The sequence below is a fragment of the Hetaerina americana genome, unplaced genomic scaffold (assembly GCF_022747635.1).
Source record: "Hetaerina americana unplaced genomic scaffold, ioHetAmer1.1.p SCAF_2, whole genome shotgun sequence".
Taxonomy (NCBI): domain Eukaryota; kingdom Metazoa; phylum Arthropoda; class Insecta; order Odonata; family Calopterygidae; genus Hetaerina; species Hetaerina americana.
Genome location: NW_027286763.1, coordinates 57,617,293 through 57,634,082, shown reverse-complemented (window position 1 = coordinate 57,634,082; position 16,790 = coordinate 57,617,293). Strand labels below are relative to the sequence as shown.

At 36.5% G+C, this 16,790-nt stretch overlaps 1 protein-coding gene across 4 annotated transcripts in view; it reads left to right on the top strand.

Annotated features, from left to right (window-relative positions):
• LOC139687454 (scavenger receptor class B member 1-like) overlaps positions 1-16,790 on the top strand; it is a 212,641-nt gene that overhangs the window by 156,991 nt on the left and 38,860 nt on the right. For all 4 annotated transcript variants that reach the window (XM_071584620.1, XM_071584619.1, XM_071584617.1 and 1 more), the window contains 2 exons: positions 5,285-5,376; positions 11,316-11,476. In XM_071584620.1, coding sequence (XP_071440721.1) covers positions 5,285-5,376; positions 11,316-11,476 — 253 coding nt within the window. The remainder of the gene's footprint in view (positions 1-5,284; positions 5,377-11,315; positions 11,477-16,790) is intronic.

Sequence of the window (16,790 nt, the reverse complement as noted above, 5' to 3'; positions counted from 1 at the left end):
TGTGTGTATATATATATACATATATATATACATATATATATATATATATATATATATATATATATATATATATATATGTGTGTGTGTATATATATATATATGGGTCGCGGTATTCCAGGGGATAGAGCGTTGGACCGGAGGGTCCCGGGTTCGATTCCCGGGCACCTCTGTCTCTGGGCACCTGCATCTCCACCCAAGCTATGTAATTTTTTGGGTACCAGATTTTCCTGGGAAACCATAACCGGCACAGGGATAGGAGCTGTCCCCCCTATCCTGTGTGAATTTCACACACGGTCGGGCTTAGTACTGGGTAAACTCTACCACCACCAACCAAACCGGCTTTCGGGTTGACTACTATATACAAAAACATATATATATACCTATATAAATATACATACAAATGTATGTATATACATAAACATAAATTTGTGTGCGTATTGATATATACATGCATAAATTCACACACCCCACCATGGAACTACGGATTTTTTTAATTGACGACGGTATTTTTAATTGAAATTAATTGAGAGCCAATGAAGGAAACGACCCATATTTTATGTATGTATGTTATCATACTACCCGGTTTTGATGCTGCGTGGTGTTTCTGGGCAAAACTAGGTATATAATATTTAAATGACACAAGGAAATGAACTAGGTAAGGGTTGAGGTATAGATTGAGAAATGTAAGATATTTTGATCAATAATCACCTCTGAGTAACTTTAGTTATTTGAAGGATACATTCAGGAGTTAGAACATAATTTCGTTCAAGCCATATTCAACCAAAATTTTAGTCCACTTGTTATGAACCAAGTTCCTTATGATTGAATGCCTGAAGGGTTTTTTATTATATACCAGTTTCTATGGATATTTGGTATGATTGACTAGATTCCTAAAAGAAAATATGCACATGGATGGAAATACAGTTGTGAACCGTAAAGCTTACTCTAAAAAATTACTCTCTGAACATATTTCATCACTTTGGCAAGCTCTCAATCAAGGAGCACGACTGTTAACTAGACTCTATGGTATTCAATCATTTGGTAACTACGACCAATTATATTAAATATTATGTGATAGCATTTCATAACCTTCAAAGACATGTCCGCTGAGTTACAGAGCGATGGTTCAAGGTCAGAAAATGAAGCGCGGAAAAGTTTGCTGGCATGAGTGGCGGAGTCCTGGACGGCAGTGGAGGATCTCCGGTTACATGCTCAATGTCAGGGCATCCTCAGAAGACGACCTTGAATTCGCCGTCATTTGCTGGCGGGCTTTGATCGTCATTGGACGGTGGTTGGCTCCTCTATAAGCCATCGAATTAAAAATTGTTCTTCCCTCTCAATGGTAAAAATATTTAGGCAAAGTTTTCTCTCGGATAAGTTTTAATGTATGTTGATTCGATAAAAAACGTATTTTTTCAGATAAAAAGTAGCTCTGGATTTTAAGGACAAAAATTAAATTCTAATGGGAATGCGAATATGCCAATACGAGCTATAGCAATAGCTCAATAGAATAGAGAAATATAATAGTAATAGGTCGTACTTTATTCATTGACTTTGATTTTACAATCATTCCTAGCTTAGTTTTCTTCTGTTATACGGTGTATCATTGACAAGTAGTCATTGTCAGTGTCAAGCTATTGACATTAGAAAACAAAAAATGAAATTAGACGTGAAGTTGAAGATTATATATGACGAGGTTAGCCAATAGGAAAATTCAGTGGATAGCTGCTTCATACTATGGATCAAAAATTAAGGATTGATGATCTTTGATGGTAATCTTAGAATAAAATGTGAACCAAAAAAATGAGGAAACTGTAAAAACAGAACTTATGTTTGAGGTCAAGTTGATTCTAGTGGAAGCTAAGGGGGAAAATTATTTGCTACTGGCAATGTCAACGAGAGTGATAATATCGTGACCTCAGTATACGTGACTATATCTTAACCATACATGACTGAATACGTAACCCTACGTGACTGAATTTTAACGACTTAAACCCGCCTATGTATTTTGCTTTCCTAGTTTTCCTTTCTGTTTTTGCAATTTTAATTTTCGAAATATTTAAGTTCCTATATACTGATTTTGATAATTTGTATGTAGTATTTGCTTACTTCCCAAATGTAATTAGTAACTTTGTTTTTTCATGTTTTCAAACTTCTAGATCATTTATGACATACAAGTACTACATGGAGACAATTAAGAATATTAAATCTCCGTATATTTATTGTTTAAGTCACTTTGCGCAAGTGTTTAACTTTAAGAACGCTCTTAACCTTAAAACCTTTAACCTCAGCTTACCATAATTGGCATGCCATTTTTCAATAGATAATTCTGATTCATTGTTTCTTTCATGGCAATAGATGTATGTTGCCCAATGTTAGCATTGTACGGATTTAGAATATGTTAAGCATGAGAGGTTATTTATCACCACCAATACAAAGTTACAAATTTTAAATGCATCATCATCTTTTAAAAGTTTCAAAATATTTGTTAAGGATTTACACATTTTAATAATGGCAGACACGCATTTTATTTCAAAACAACTTTAGAAATCCGGGTGGTTTAGCTGCAAGATTTTTGCATCCTACTTGCTAGCCAAACTTTCCAATTAAGTAATTGAATAAGTTGAAGAGTTTCCTATTGACTAATAGGAAATATCTGAGAAATGAGTGTCATTTATATTCCTCCCCATAATTCAGTGATGATAGAATTTCACTTTTGATATACCTTGGATTATTGTAGATGAGGCATGCCTTTTCTCACTTTTACAAATCATTCTAAAAGTCCTCTCTAACAAAGTGAAAAAATATATAACAAATCATTAAATTTAATGGCAAGTACAAATCATTGAATTAATATTGACCGTTTTATTATGTTAACACAAAATGACAATAGCTTCAATGAGTCTTATTTAAAATCGATTACTGCAAATGTAAACGCGAGGCAAAAAATTGAGTAGATTTATTGCCAATGAAAATTCATTATAAAGCATTCAAATGATTTTGTATATTCTATGTATGGTTTTAATACGAGTAACTAGCCCGAAGTAGAGTAGAGATAAGTAATCGAAAAGTTAAAGACTTCTCTTAAATCTCCTTTGGTCATTAGCTTTACACATTCTACAATCTTGTTCTTCAGTATCAAAGAAAAGACTCAATATGATTAAATACTTCAAGGATTTTGAGTTTTTGACCTTGAAATAATTTTGAAAGTTAATTTTATGGCCGATAACTTAGGATTAAGTGTTGGCTGTGACTTGTACTCTTATATTGTGTCATAAGCCGTAGAATCTTATTCAACATATTACTATGCATGTATTATCAGAGTGGATAATCAAAACTGAAATAGCATAAACTTTATTTTGTTCAATTAGCAATGATCATAATTTGCAGTTTCATTCTTATATCATCGACAAGTATATACTTATCAATCGGCGATTCGTAAAAATAATATGCTAAAGTGTATTTGAACTAAATTTTCTTCATGCAATCGGATCAGGGAGCGGAAATGGAACGCTCTAAAAATAACATAAATACTGTAATTTTAGAGAATTTTCTGTGTACTCATCCGTATTTTATGAGAGCAAACCTTGAAAAAAAAAAACGTTTGGGAGGAAATAAGTGGGCTAAAGCACATGTTTTCTCACGTGAAAGTTAATAAATGGTATCGAGTGTCAATCTACGTGTACAGCTCAGCGTTCTTCTCTTCTCGCGATTTCCGGAACGGGAGGAGAGATTTCACCTTCACACACTAATCTTATCTGTTAAGTGGATTGGTAGAAATTAATGCCAAAAATTTAAAAAAAGACCAGAATTTTTTTTCGTGGCAGTTAAGTTTGAGAACAAGGGCGAAGTTTTGTTAATCGGTGGCATTTAATTTTTCAATAGACGACGTGATTGACGGTGTTATCCTTGCTGAGCGTTGGAGCATTCTATCGGCTAACCATTTAGAGATTTGGAATAATACTTTATCAGCTAATACGACTAGTTTGATGCCTGGTCAGACTTACAGGGAGATAACGGGACGGTTCAACTGAGCTGGTATGTCACAACTTTCTACGTTTGTCGGTTACGGAGTCTAAAGTTACGGGGCATTCGTTGCAGCCCGTTTTACTTTCAAATCTCCAACTTAAAAAAAAATTCAAAAAATGATTCAGATATTTAAACTATGTTTCGCATATGGGGAGAGGTGAATGTGTCTTCTGATTAGCAACATTCTAATATAAATATTTCTAGCCAATCGTCGTTTTTCAAATTAATTTGTTGTGGATAGGAAAGAAAAGGGAATGTTGATGGCACGGAGTCTGTGACAAAAAAAATGGATTTGAAAGTGTTCCTCAAGGATAGATTTCTGAATATTATTGTGCTTATGTTTTTTTATATGTGGGTACATACAGTTATATCTACAGGGACAACCTGCGGACATACGTACATATATATCTCTCATGTTTTGTACGCCTACCTGTGTATCTGTGACACCTTCGTTGTTTGTCTATGTTATCTTACTCGCCATATAACATGAAGTCCATGATTTTTTATTGGCATGGATTATGTTACTGCAATTTTATCAATAGCTTGCATTTTATTACGACATGAGGTGAGTAGCTATAAATGTCTCTGAGGTACTTCTAAGAAACTGACGGGTGAATATTTTTAATAATTTTTGTTTCCAGAATTCAGTGGCTACACGATGCATCATAACCGGACACATAAAAGAATGGATGGGTTTAAGAGGATGTTTGACGATCTTCCCTAGAGTGTTTCCTCTTATTTGATCAGATTCTATATGAGAATCATATCTATCATCACACGATCTCTGCTGTTATCTCTCATCTATTTGTCGTCCTACGTTGTGCGCGGAGGTCAGCTCAAAAATACATCAGACCTTCGGCAAGGGAGCTTGCGTGATCTGTTGGTGTATAATTGGAGGAGTAAATCAGAGGCGAGACAGGGTTTCCGTTCACCTTGATTTTTGCCTTCCCACGGATTCAAAATTTTGATCGATGTTTAGATATTTCTATAAAAAATTCTCAACTTCCTTCTTATAATACTCTGGAGTCAAATTCAGAGAGTAAAAGTGAATCCTTCCCTTAGTTTCACGCTCTCTCTTACAGACTGCACTTGACGTCCGAGTTACTCTTCTTCGTGTAAAAACACAAAGACATGCATGTTTTTATAATAACCAATGGCTAAACAGCTAAATTTTATATATAATATATTAATAGCTTTCATAATAAGACTTTGTTAGTAATATTATCTCTCTCAATTTGTTTCTTTATTCTTTCAGGGTTCGTCGTGTTCGTGTCGCTGTTGTTTATTGTCTTCGGCGCCGTAATTTTTGTGTTCTTCTCAGGATGGGTGAAAGCATTTATTCAAAGCGTAAGTATTGATATAATTAAATATTCACCTTAAATTCACTTATGGGTATACAGCCTTTATTATCTTTATGTGTATCCGTTTGTAACCGGAAGCAAAAATTAAATAAAGGTTGAGGCCTCAATTTTCTGCCCGTGGGATATTATCCAAAATCCACCCACTTCCTCTATTGGCTGAATAGCAAATAATAGTCAAATTGTAATTTTCCGATCCATGTTTACCTATGAAGAGGAATTAGAGCTCATATTTTGCGTTCCTGTTAAAAGGACAGCGATACAAATCTTGATATACTCTGTTTTTAGTTTTTTGTTGGGAAAGAAAATCACGTTAGTCAATATAATCGGTATTTTTTTCTTGAAGTTAAACTTTCACTTTTTTTATCATTCATTTTGGAGAATGAAATAATTCCATCTGCGTGACACTGTAGAGTAAAATTTTAGGTTATTTCAATCATTTAAATAGTTGGGAGCCATTGTTGACCTTCTACACTGATTACAACTGATTAATTTCATGCATTTATCTCACCTTATCTTATTATGGTAAGATTTGCTCTGTATTGTTTAATTTAAATTTTCAAAATATTTTCAGTTCTTAAAAAGAAAGTTCTTTGGTTATTGAAGCAGTACAGAATACAATGACATTTGTTTTCATCCCTTCAGTTTAGGATCGATGATGAATTCACTTGACATTGAAAGAAAACCAAATTAGTATTGCGTTTGATTTCAAGATTATTTATTTTTTAAATATGTAAGACTATCATTTTTTGAGCTCGAAACCGATTCAAGCTGAAGATGTAGCGGGTCAAAAGCTTATGGAGTGAATTAATGAGAATTAATAATGACATTTATTAAAAAAAAAAGGTGTTGTTGAAATCAAGAATAAAAATTCAAGAAATTCATTGACACAGACAAATTTAGTATGTATTGAAAAAAGTTCACTGTAGCAAAAAAAGATGAGCTTGAAAATTTGTTGCGAATTCAACAGTAAAAACAATTTTTTTAAACTTCACTGCTACTATCAGCATCTGACCATCCACGTGAGTCCTTAATGCTTAGTAAACCAACAAGCCAGCAGAATCTCAATTCCAATAATTGTATCGCAGTTTTATTGCGTCTTAAAATTACATGCGGGTTCTGTGTAAGGTTTAGTATCTTATTTTGTGTGTGTGTGGGTGAATTTTTATATGTATATATAATATAATATATATATATATATATATATCTATATATATATATATATATATATATATATATATATATATATATATATATATATCTATATATATATATATATCTATATATACATACATACATACATACATACAAAAATATATATATATATATATGGGTCGCGGTAGTCCAGTGGGTAGAGCGTTGGACTGCTGACCGGAGGGTCCCGGGTTCGATTCTCGGGCAAGGCACTCCGGGCACCTGCAGCTCTACCCAAGCTGTGTGATTTTTCGGGTACCAGGTCTTCCTGGGAAACCATAACCGGCACAGGGAAAGGAACTGGCCCCCCTACCCTGCTGTATGTGTGCATGTACTATATATATTCTGAAAATGGAAATTAATGAAAAATTGCTTAAGAGTAACTCTTATCAAAGGGTAAACTAAAAATTTGCGAAGTAGTTGTAATTTATAAATTTTATGGGAATAATATTTGTCTGAATTAACTAAAAATAAACAACAATTAAGTCTAAAGTCTAAATTGTAAAAATCTCTATTATATGCTGCCGTGCGCATATAACTATGAGGTTTGTGCTCTTCTGCCCTTGGTTTTCTATTATCTAACTCCATACACACGTGAAAGAGCATTTGTGACTGTGAAAAGGATGCTCTCTTTCTGGGTCTGGGAATCTAAAACAATAGGTAATAACTGAATTGCGCTCCAGAGTATTCTCAAGGTCTCCTAAATGTGTTGCATTCCCCACGCAATATCATTTAGGTCGCGGAGCTCTGTTGAATGAAAACTCCGTGTTGTTAAATAACTTATTTGCATGCTTTAGATCTAATCGTGCGTCATTCATGGCCCTCGTAAATGTAGGAAGGTGTCTCTGGCAAATCATTGTTTTGCCAGACCTGGGAAAGAGCAGATAGAGCAGGCGATCGCGACAACATTCACACGCGATAACTCCGCGGTTCCTTCCGAGCACATTCACTACTTTCGCAAAAAATATACGCTTTTGTTGCGAAATATTGAGAAGTTCCCGCGGAGGTGTAAACTGGCACAAGGACGCGGTGGATGCCGTGGAATGGATCGCCAAGTCGGTTTAATGCATTTTTAATATCTCTGGTAGAGCATAAGATAGTCAGTAGTGGTCAAGTTCAATTCAGCGTGCAGGATCCAATTTCGTCGCTTTCTGCTCATTTGCCCAGTCACTAGGTTCTCAAGCCATCATCGGTGGATTTGTTTTTTTAAATTTTAAGTTAAGGTTCTGATTTTTAAATTAAATTGTTTTTTACGTTTTTATTCATCCAATTTTTATTCTTCCATAGTGAATAAGGTCTTGTTTTTTAGTATTTAACTTACTTTCCAAATTGAAATCACTTTTCCGAAATGGTTATGAAAAGTTTCAAAGAGCCCTGAGGTTCTCCGTCAGTATTAATGAAAAAGTGGATGATTACGATGAGATTGAATTTGTTGGGTTCCAGCCGAACACTGTAAGCAACCAACCGGATTTTTCAAACCGGATGGATTAATATGTATGAATTAGCTTTTAGACTTTATTCTATGGTACGGAATGTTTTCGAGTCGTTTTAATATTTACAATTCTCTTTTGCGAAATAAAATCATCATCATCATCATCACCAGTGTTTCAATCCGAAGATTTGTTCATTCTACCTCTCCATTCCAACTATCTCATATAAATTCTCATATGCCCCGGTGGTCTTTCAGTCGCACAACCCTCTCAAGTTGGCTGATGCTGTCCATTGGCCTTCCTTGTAAGACCTTTTCATCTATATTGCCTTCTATTATATTATTTAAAATTTCTTAGAATCTCAAATGTGTCCTATTCATGTGGTTCTTGTTTTATTTCAGATGCTCAATAGGGTCTTTCCCTCTTCTATCATGCCCTGCATATATTTATTTCCTCCTTTGATTTTTTATTTATGCTTCAACTTTAAACTCCAAAACTTAGTTTCAAAGGCTCCCGTTCTCGTTTGGCTATTGAATCTGAGCGTCTTCTAGAATAAAATCTTTCGTTCGTATTTGTAAAGTGCCAAAGGAAACTTTCAAATTTGAACTTGGGCAAAACATGTGAGTTTTTTTTTTTCACAACACATCCGTCGGATGTTTCACTCAATCTTAAAACATTTTCCAAGAGCATGCGCAAGTAGTGCACTTGGAAGGTCGTGCGTATTATCAAACTTGCTTCCACGATTGTTGCATTTTAACTTTATATGTTTACACGTATGAAACTCATTGAAGCGTAATAGTTTCCCTAACTGGAACGCTGAATTATGGAAGCGGAATCAAAAACCAAGAAGACTGAAGGGAATAGAGTCTAGAGCAACGTTGTTCCTCTCACTTTGAAGGAAGGGAAACCATGCCCTCATGATCTTTGGGAATATTTACTGATTTATTCTTTTACAACTGGGACTTATCCAATTGTGACATGCTATCCAATCGGGCGCGGTGTACGACCGCATTCGTTTTGATTGTAGATTGATTGATATCGTAGGTTTCATTACTCAATATTTAACGGAAACTTTATCCACTCGTCAGTCATTATTACTCAACGCTTCAATTCGAAAAACTTTTGTTTGCTTACCTAAGCGCTAAAATATGTCCACCTGTTTATGACTTACTGGATTAAAATTAAAATTAGTACTGAAACCAATAATGTATGAGCTGATGTTTGAGGTAAAACAAATGTTGTTGTCCTGATCCAAATTGTATTATAAAACCTGACTTCAAGTTAAAGTCATCAATCATCCTGGTGAATGACTTGCAGAAATGAAAGAATGACGGTTTATAATAAAGTAAATACAAAGTCGTGCAATTTCATGAAATAGCGTCACTTTCTATATCTAGAACCATATCCTCGTTCCTCGTTATATTACATTTACCACAAGCTTTTCCACAAGTTCCAGTTTCGATTTCTCACTTATAGCAGCTCAGATTCAGCGGAGTATAACACAATCCTTCGTAGTGGGTTTCAGATTAAGTTTAAGTGTATAGGAACCCATATACAGGGTTCGTCCGGAAAATAAGTATACTGACTCCTGGGCTGGGCGCACCGCTCCAGGCGCGCCCAGCACCGCTCTGACGGGCTGCGATTGGAGGGGGGTATGTTGGCAAGCGACGCTGAAAAAGGCAGTCGGCTCTGAGTGGTGTAGTGAGGAGCTCTGTTAACGCGAACCTCCACGCTCGACCCACGTCACGGAACGCGATGCCGAAGCAGCGTTATTCCATCAAATTTGCAGTAAAGCTTGGGAAATCGTCTACCGAAACTGTCGGTATGATTAACCAGGCTTACGGGGAGTCAGCCATGTCCAGAAACATGATCTTTCGGTGGCACCAGATGTTCGTGGAGGGCAGAGAAGAGGTCGACGACGAGTCTTCGAGAGGTTACCGATGATGCCTTCGCGGGAGCGTTCCAGGAATGGGAACGCCGCTGGAACAAGTGTATCGACTCACAAGGGTCCTATTTTGAGGAATATTAGCTTAAGATATGTAAAAGTGTAATAAATTTTTTTTCCTGAGCTCAGTACACTTATTTTCCGGACGAACCCTGTAGTCCTCCTCATTTCTCCCTAGTTTCCATGTCCCGTATCTCGAAAGTCTCAATGCATCTCTTCCCGTAAACTCAAAAGTTTAAACAAAAGTTGATGATAATGCATCTCAATTTTGCAATGATCCAGTTGAAAGTGAGACGTTTCTGCATTTATTGAAAAATTCTACCAAGTATATCTCTTATGCATCTTCGGTCTGATGTCATCTTATTACCGAGTAAATACCTGTTCTTTAATATGTTGGTACTTTGCTCCTCAAGTCAAATTCTATCAGCACCAGCGTTTTATTTTCTCTCTCTAATTATTATTCCTATTAATCTCCGTGTCGAACTTGACGCACATGAAGCTCTCAATCACTGATACTATGATCTTAAGTTCTTCAGGGCTTGCTAAAGCTGGATGTCATCTGAAAATGTAAATATGGTCAGTTACGATCCCTGAATTATTACGTATCCTATCTTGTCCACACTCATTTTGCACCACTCCTCCTCGATATAAGAGGGTAATCCCATAAAGCACCCGACCCAAAAAAGAAAACACAAAACCTAGGAAAAAAATCTCTCGCGTACTTTTAGTCGATGATCATCCAGTATCACTTTGTGGATTTTATTCACCGTTGCTGGAGTCGTCACCTCATTTGATCAACCAATGCGATGCTCCTCTTGACAGCTCGTACGGCCTCGTTTAAACTCTGCTACCCAATATTTTACTATTGTAAACGAAGGAGCAGACTCACACAGAGTAGAATCCAGTTCAGCTTTTGTATTGGTTTGGCTGAGGCCTTTCAAATAAAAGTATTGTATCACACAGCAATGACCAATTTTCTCCATTTTCACAAATTCACTGAAAACGTTTACTATTAATGGCTGCCAAACAAATACTAAGCAGCTTAGCGTCTTCAAACTTGAAACATATGCTTTATAGATTACATACTTTCCAATACAGTGATAAGTTTTAAACAACTATCGCCATCTCTAGGCCAAGCCGGGTTCTTCTGGGCCTTCCCATGTAGGCGTGATGGAAAAGGGATATATTCTCTTTCTGACCATGTTCGCACTCCACACATTTAATACAAACCCGCTTACGATAACCTTGATTTTTTCTGCGTAGTTTGAATCAGTGCCCATTTCCTTGGTCAGAAATGGGCTACGGACTTACTATGAGATTTTATAATTGTCATATTTTTCTTTCCTCTTCCATGTGCAGGAAATCGTTTTGAGGAACGGTTCTCACACTTTCGACTGGTGGCGCCGCCCTCCCGTGACTCCTATGATGTCCATTTATGTGTACAACGTCACGAATGCCGACGAATTCCTCAATGACGGTGCCAAACCCAAGCTACAGGAAGTGGGACCATTTGTATACAGGTAAGATTCTTCACCATGTCAAATTCCTGCTTGAAAATCACTAGCCTCGATGAGAATTGAGGGTAAAAGAAGTGCTTTGCTGTATACAATGGTATGCTCCTTCCATTTAATGATTAATCCCATGCTGCGTAAATATAAATTCACATATATGGAACGGGTGTACGTTGGGAAATCTCCGACTCAGCGCGGATTTTTTTAACAAATTCATGCGGACCTTTTTGTGAAAGCATTTTGCCCGCTCAAATTTTTAGTAATGTTATAGGTCGTGGTAGTTCAGGGGTAGAACGTTGGACTACTAGCTGGAGGGCCCAGGTTCGATTCCCTGGCAAGCCTCTCTGTGCACCCTCAGCTCCATCAAAGCTGTGTGATTTTTTGGGAACCAGTTCTTCCTGGGAAATCATAACTGGCTCAGGAGAAGGCACTGACCCCACGACCCTGTTGTGTGTATTCCACACGCCGTCGGAATTAGCACTCGGTGAACTCTACCATCTACCAAACCGAGCTTCGGGTTGATTAATGTGTTTTTGTTTTTTCATATTAGCTTTTATTAATTTTTCCTGTAGATGAGTATCAAATAATTTTAGTATGGCAGGTTCCCGCAATGATTTACGAATTCTTTCGACTATTCGATAATGTTTCCGAAATTAGTTTTGACAAAATTAAATCGTATAAGTTTTCTATTCCTTGAACATTAAAATCATTATTTTTCTCCCCAGTATACAGCACAAAGGCCTATCTTTATTGTTAGTTCAGAAAATCTTTAAAAATTATGTGAAGTACATTTAAGGTTAATTGGCTTTGGCAAATTTGTTCACTTGCTCCCTCTTCATCGCCATATAAAATATTTTTGCGACCATATTGAAGCAGGAAGGAATCCTGCTTCGTTAAAATTAGAGAGTAGAGATATTGTGTTCTCAGGTTTTACGCGCGTAAGTCATGACAATAACGAAATTCTATTCATCACCAGCACCATTCTGATGACTATTATACTCCTGGGTCTTAATTGTCCCTTTTGGCCTTTCGGTTACCTCAGAAGCCACTTCCCAACCTCCCTTGGGTGTATAACTCCCAAAGGACCATTCATCTCTCATCACTCATTCCCAGACCCTCACCGCTTGAAGGAGCAGTTGAGTGGAGCAACGTGACCGACGAGTTGCAACAGTAATGCACCGCCGAGAGACAATGGGTGACGCTTCTAATTTTATTCCCACTCTCACGACCGCTATCCACATTTGCTTATGAGAATGAAAGTCGACGAACTGGCCAAAGCAGTCTGTACAAGTTCCAGCTCTAACCACTTTCATTGCCATGTCATTCAGGGAAAGTCTCATTTAACATCAGATTGCCCGTGGTTGAAACCTGCTCCAGAGGATTTACCTTGACCAACGAACACCCGGAGGGAAAGGGTCCTCAAGTATCGTCGTCGCCCATTTACTTATTTCTCCGTTGCTTTACTACGGAAAACTTCGATTACTCTTTTGAATAATGCTCTCATTTGTGATATACTTACCTGAGGCGGAGTAATTGGAAATTCATTGTACGTAATCATTTAATGGAACCCTCGTAATTGATAGGAAACAAAACCATTTCTTGTTAATTAAGATACACATGTTGAATTTCAACTCAATGTTGGTACATTCAGACACACCCTAGCATAATTTCGATTCCATAAATATAGAAATGAGTTAGATTTTAAGAAATCAATTTTACTGCGCACACTTGCAGTCGTGGGTTAACATATTTTAATCATCGATGAAAACTATGCTTATTTGGCTCATATTACGGTTTTACAAAATAAATAACAAATGAAATGACTGATTTTTGGAGTGAGTTTTTGTTTCCTGCTCATGTACATAACGGCCATTCGGTTTAAACATGGAATATATAAAACAAGCATAAGCAATACTTACGAGTATAAATGATCCGAGCTCCACTTAAAATAGCACGGAATTCTTACGTCGCGTCTCTTCACATACAAACAACTTTTATTATTATTATTTTAGAGCCTAGATGCTATCAAAAAGGAGTAGGAAAAAGTCTCTGTTTCTCCTGCAATCAATCCGTCCGTATTTTGCTCCATTGTTATATGAGCAACTCCTGCGTGGGATTATACTCCCGAGAATAACTAGCGGGGAAATCTCAAATGAAAGGGAAAGCACCATTGTTTCCCGAAACTCTTCGCTGAGGATTGCGTAACTTGAATTAGACTGCTCGCCTATGGATTACAATGCGGTGGGTTAACGATAAACGGATATAATTAATCCACTCACTCATTAGGTTACCCGCCGCCGTTCAAGGACCGAGATAGAGCAACGATTACAGTGGTTTAGAGTGATTATAAGGTGAGAGGGATAGGAACACCCTTGGCATCTTAGATTCCCTGAGTATTGGGATAATGCTCTGCGTGGCCATCGTTGGATTACTTGCTCTTGTAGACTCCACGTTTCATCGATCTCCGAACATATTTGCATCACCTTTTTCTTTATGAGAACCAGAATCAAATTTAAATTATTCAGAACTGCTTTGAAATCGCTCAAATATTTTTTTATCTGTAAGACTGAATAACTCAAAATTAATGTTCCACAAGATGTTTTGATGCCATTTGTTTTCAGAATCCTCTTTCTTGATGAGTCCACGACGAAAGTATTAGTAAGTGCGATTTCATAGAAACAAAGAAATGTAACGTGCGTTCAAATTTTTAGTATAATAATAGCATTATCAACAAAATTTTATCTTTTTTGTACCGAAGAGTTATAGGATTTAGTTTGGGTACCGTGAGGAAAACAGTTGAAAATCGCTGCTTTGGATTACCGCAAGGGGGGGGGGATGAAATAATTATTTATTTTTATTTGAGGTAAGTTTAGTTGAGATTCATTTGCTAATGATCCTCTGCATTGTGTTTCACTTTTTCGGTGTTTCGCGTGATGATAACAGCGTGTGCAGACAATCGAAAATTTGAAAGCTTCGTCATCTGTGGTCACCCGTGGGCCATTTGTATTCACGCGCGGATTTTAAGTGGCCTTTCCTAAAATTGAAGATTGCATCATTCATTTCCCATATTTGGATGCGTTAACGTGATGAAACTTACAATCGAACAGCCTTATGCGACGGGACAAAAATTGCGAGCGACGAATTTTCAAATGAGTTGTGAAATCGTCAACGTTTCCCTAAACCGCAAGGGGTTTATGATGGGTCTTTCTGTGATTTTACTCTGTGATCGAGGTTTCTTTCCGATTAATTAGCCTTCCACTTTTACAAAAAACGTATCTTTAGTGCACCCACGCCCTCCTGACATTATGAGTGCCCAATGCTCAGTGTTCACTGGAGGTTTCTGTGATGCCTGAGGCGCCGACGGAGAAATGATCGTGGTATTTAGGTTACGTATCCAATACCCCACCCGTGAATTAAGCAGTGGAACCTCTCTCACGACACGGGCCCGTTAAAGAATGCCCTTCGCCGTCAGCGTTGTAATTTTATTGAAGATTCGTCCATTGGCGATTCAATAGTTGATTTATCTGAGGAGACTTTAGATTTCATTTTTTTAAATAATAAATATATTTTTTGCTTTGAATTTTTAGCCATAGAAATATGCAGCTTGTGTTTTTGTTTTTATGAAGTATTTATATGTCTACGGGATTTTATGGGACTCGCGGGTTACCTACCAATTAGCGTCACGGAGCGGTATTTCTATTTAATGAAGGCAAATGGCCTCGCCAAAACATTTATTAATTAAATGTATTTTTTACCATATCCTGAATGTTGTCAAAGGATTTGAAAACTTGGAAATGAGAAAACGATCACCAAAATCTGGCATACTATTTCAGATTTTAAATGAAACATATTCGTACATTCAACCATAGGGCTAAATTTGAGTACATAATAGCATACCGTAATGATATTACTGAGAGGTTATTATGGCAATGTGAGCACTAAATATTTCTATTACTACGAAAACATCACTCATTACATTTTCCATACCACCATTTTGTGCAGAAACCTGGATATTTTGAGATTTGCTTCTAACTACGTCAGATGACGACTTCTGCTGCTATAGTTTTCTGTAAGGAAAATTCCAAAAGTCTACAATGTCAAAATAGTTGACATAATATCAGAATTAAATTAAATTATTCATCTAAAAGTTGGACTCTGATTGGTTGTTGGAAATTCAATTAGCTGGAAATCGTTTCTATTTCCTGTAAGAAAAAGAATTACATGTTCACCAGGTGGAAAATATGCAAAGGTGATTGAAATAATTGTTGGTGAATGCCATATCATTGAGCTATGGGTATCTACTTGAAATATGATATCACTTTTATCTTTTTTGGTCGAGTTCTCGGAAATCTTGCAGTTTAGGTCAATTTTATATTTTTCCATTGATGAACATCTTTTCATTCCTATACCGCCAACCAGAAATTGAGTTATGATTTCTGTACAGTTATTCTAGGGTGTTTTATCGCGCGGTTACGATGCATGTCGCCATTTTACTTTCAGGTTCACGAATGGGGTTTAGAAAATTTTAATCATTTGAACAGTGAAATAATGTAATGAATAACAAATTTCACTGAACGAATTTTAACCGATACATACGGTAATATATTTTATTTAAATCTCAACCAAACCGACCTATGGAAGATGAGCAACGGAAAATTTTTTCACAGCTCTTTATAAAGATACATCCGATTATATCTTTAAAGAGTAACCTAAGAAATGTGCGCACGTTTCAATTAAATTTGTATGGATAAAGACAAACAAGGATAAACGAGCCCATTATTTCAGTCTTTGCCTTCATGTAATACACTCAATGCCTGTTTATACGTGTTTCTCAGACAGGTATATGTCGTTATCGCCAACTCGGTCTTTCCAATTTTATCATTTGTTTTGCAGTTTAAATGCGGACCTATCTTCGAGTTAAGCGTGTCAGCAATCGCACAAATCCTTGACGTCATTTTGACCCCTTGGCTGGAGTTACATTTTCCGAGAGCATGCATAACTACTTTCCTCAACTTCTTTATTTTTTCTTCGATTCCAGCAATTCTTACGAGGTAGGAATAATTATTGCACACCTGTTTGCAACAAGGTGCGTATTTGTATCTAGGTTGGTTATTTTTTAAGCGAAAGTAAAAATCTTCATGTCTTTCGTCATAGGCATTTACTTGTTCTCCTTGACAACGGATGCCTTTATGTATCTGTGGAAAAGCCAATTGAAGAATGACTGAAAAAAATAAAGATTATTTTTTCATACCAGCTTGTGAATTATTGAATGAGTCCTGGCATTCAAGTTAAGCTTCGCACTGAAGGAAGAAAATCATTACTC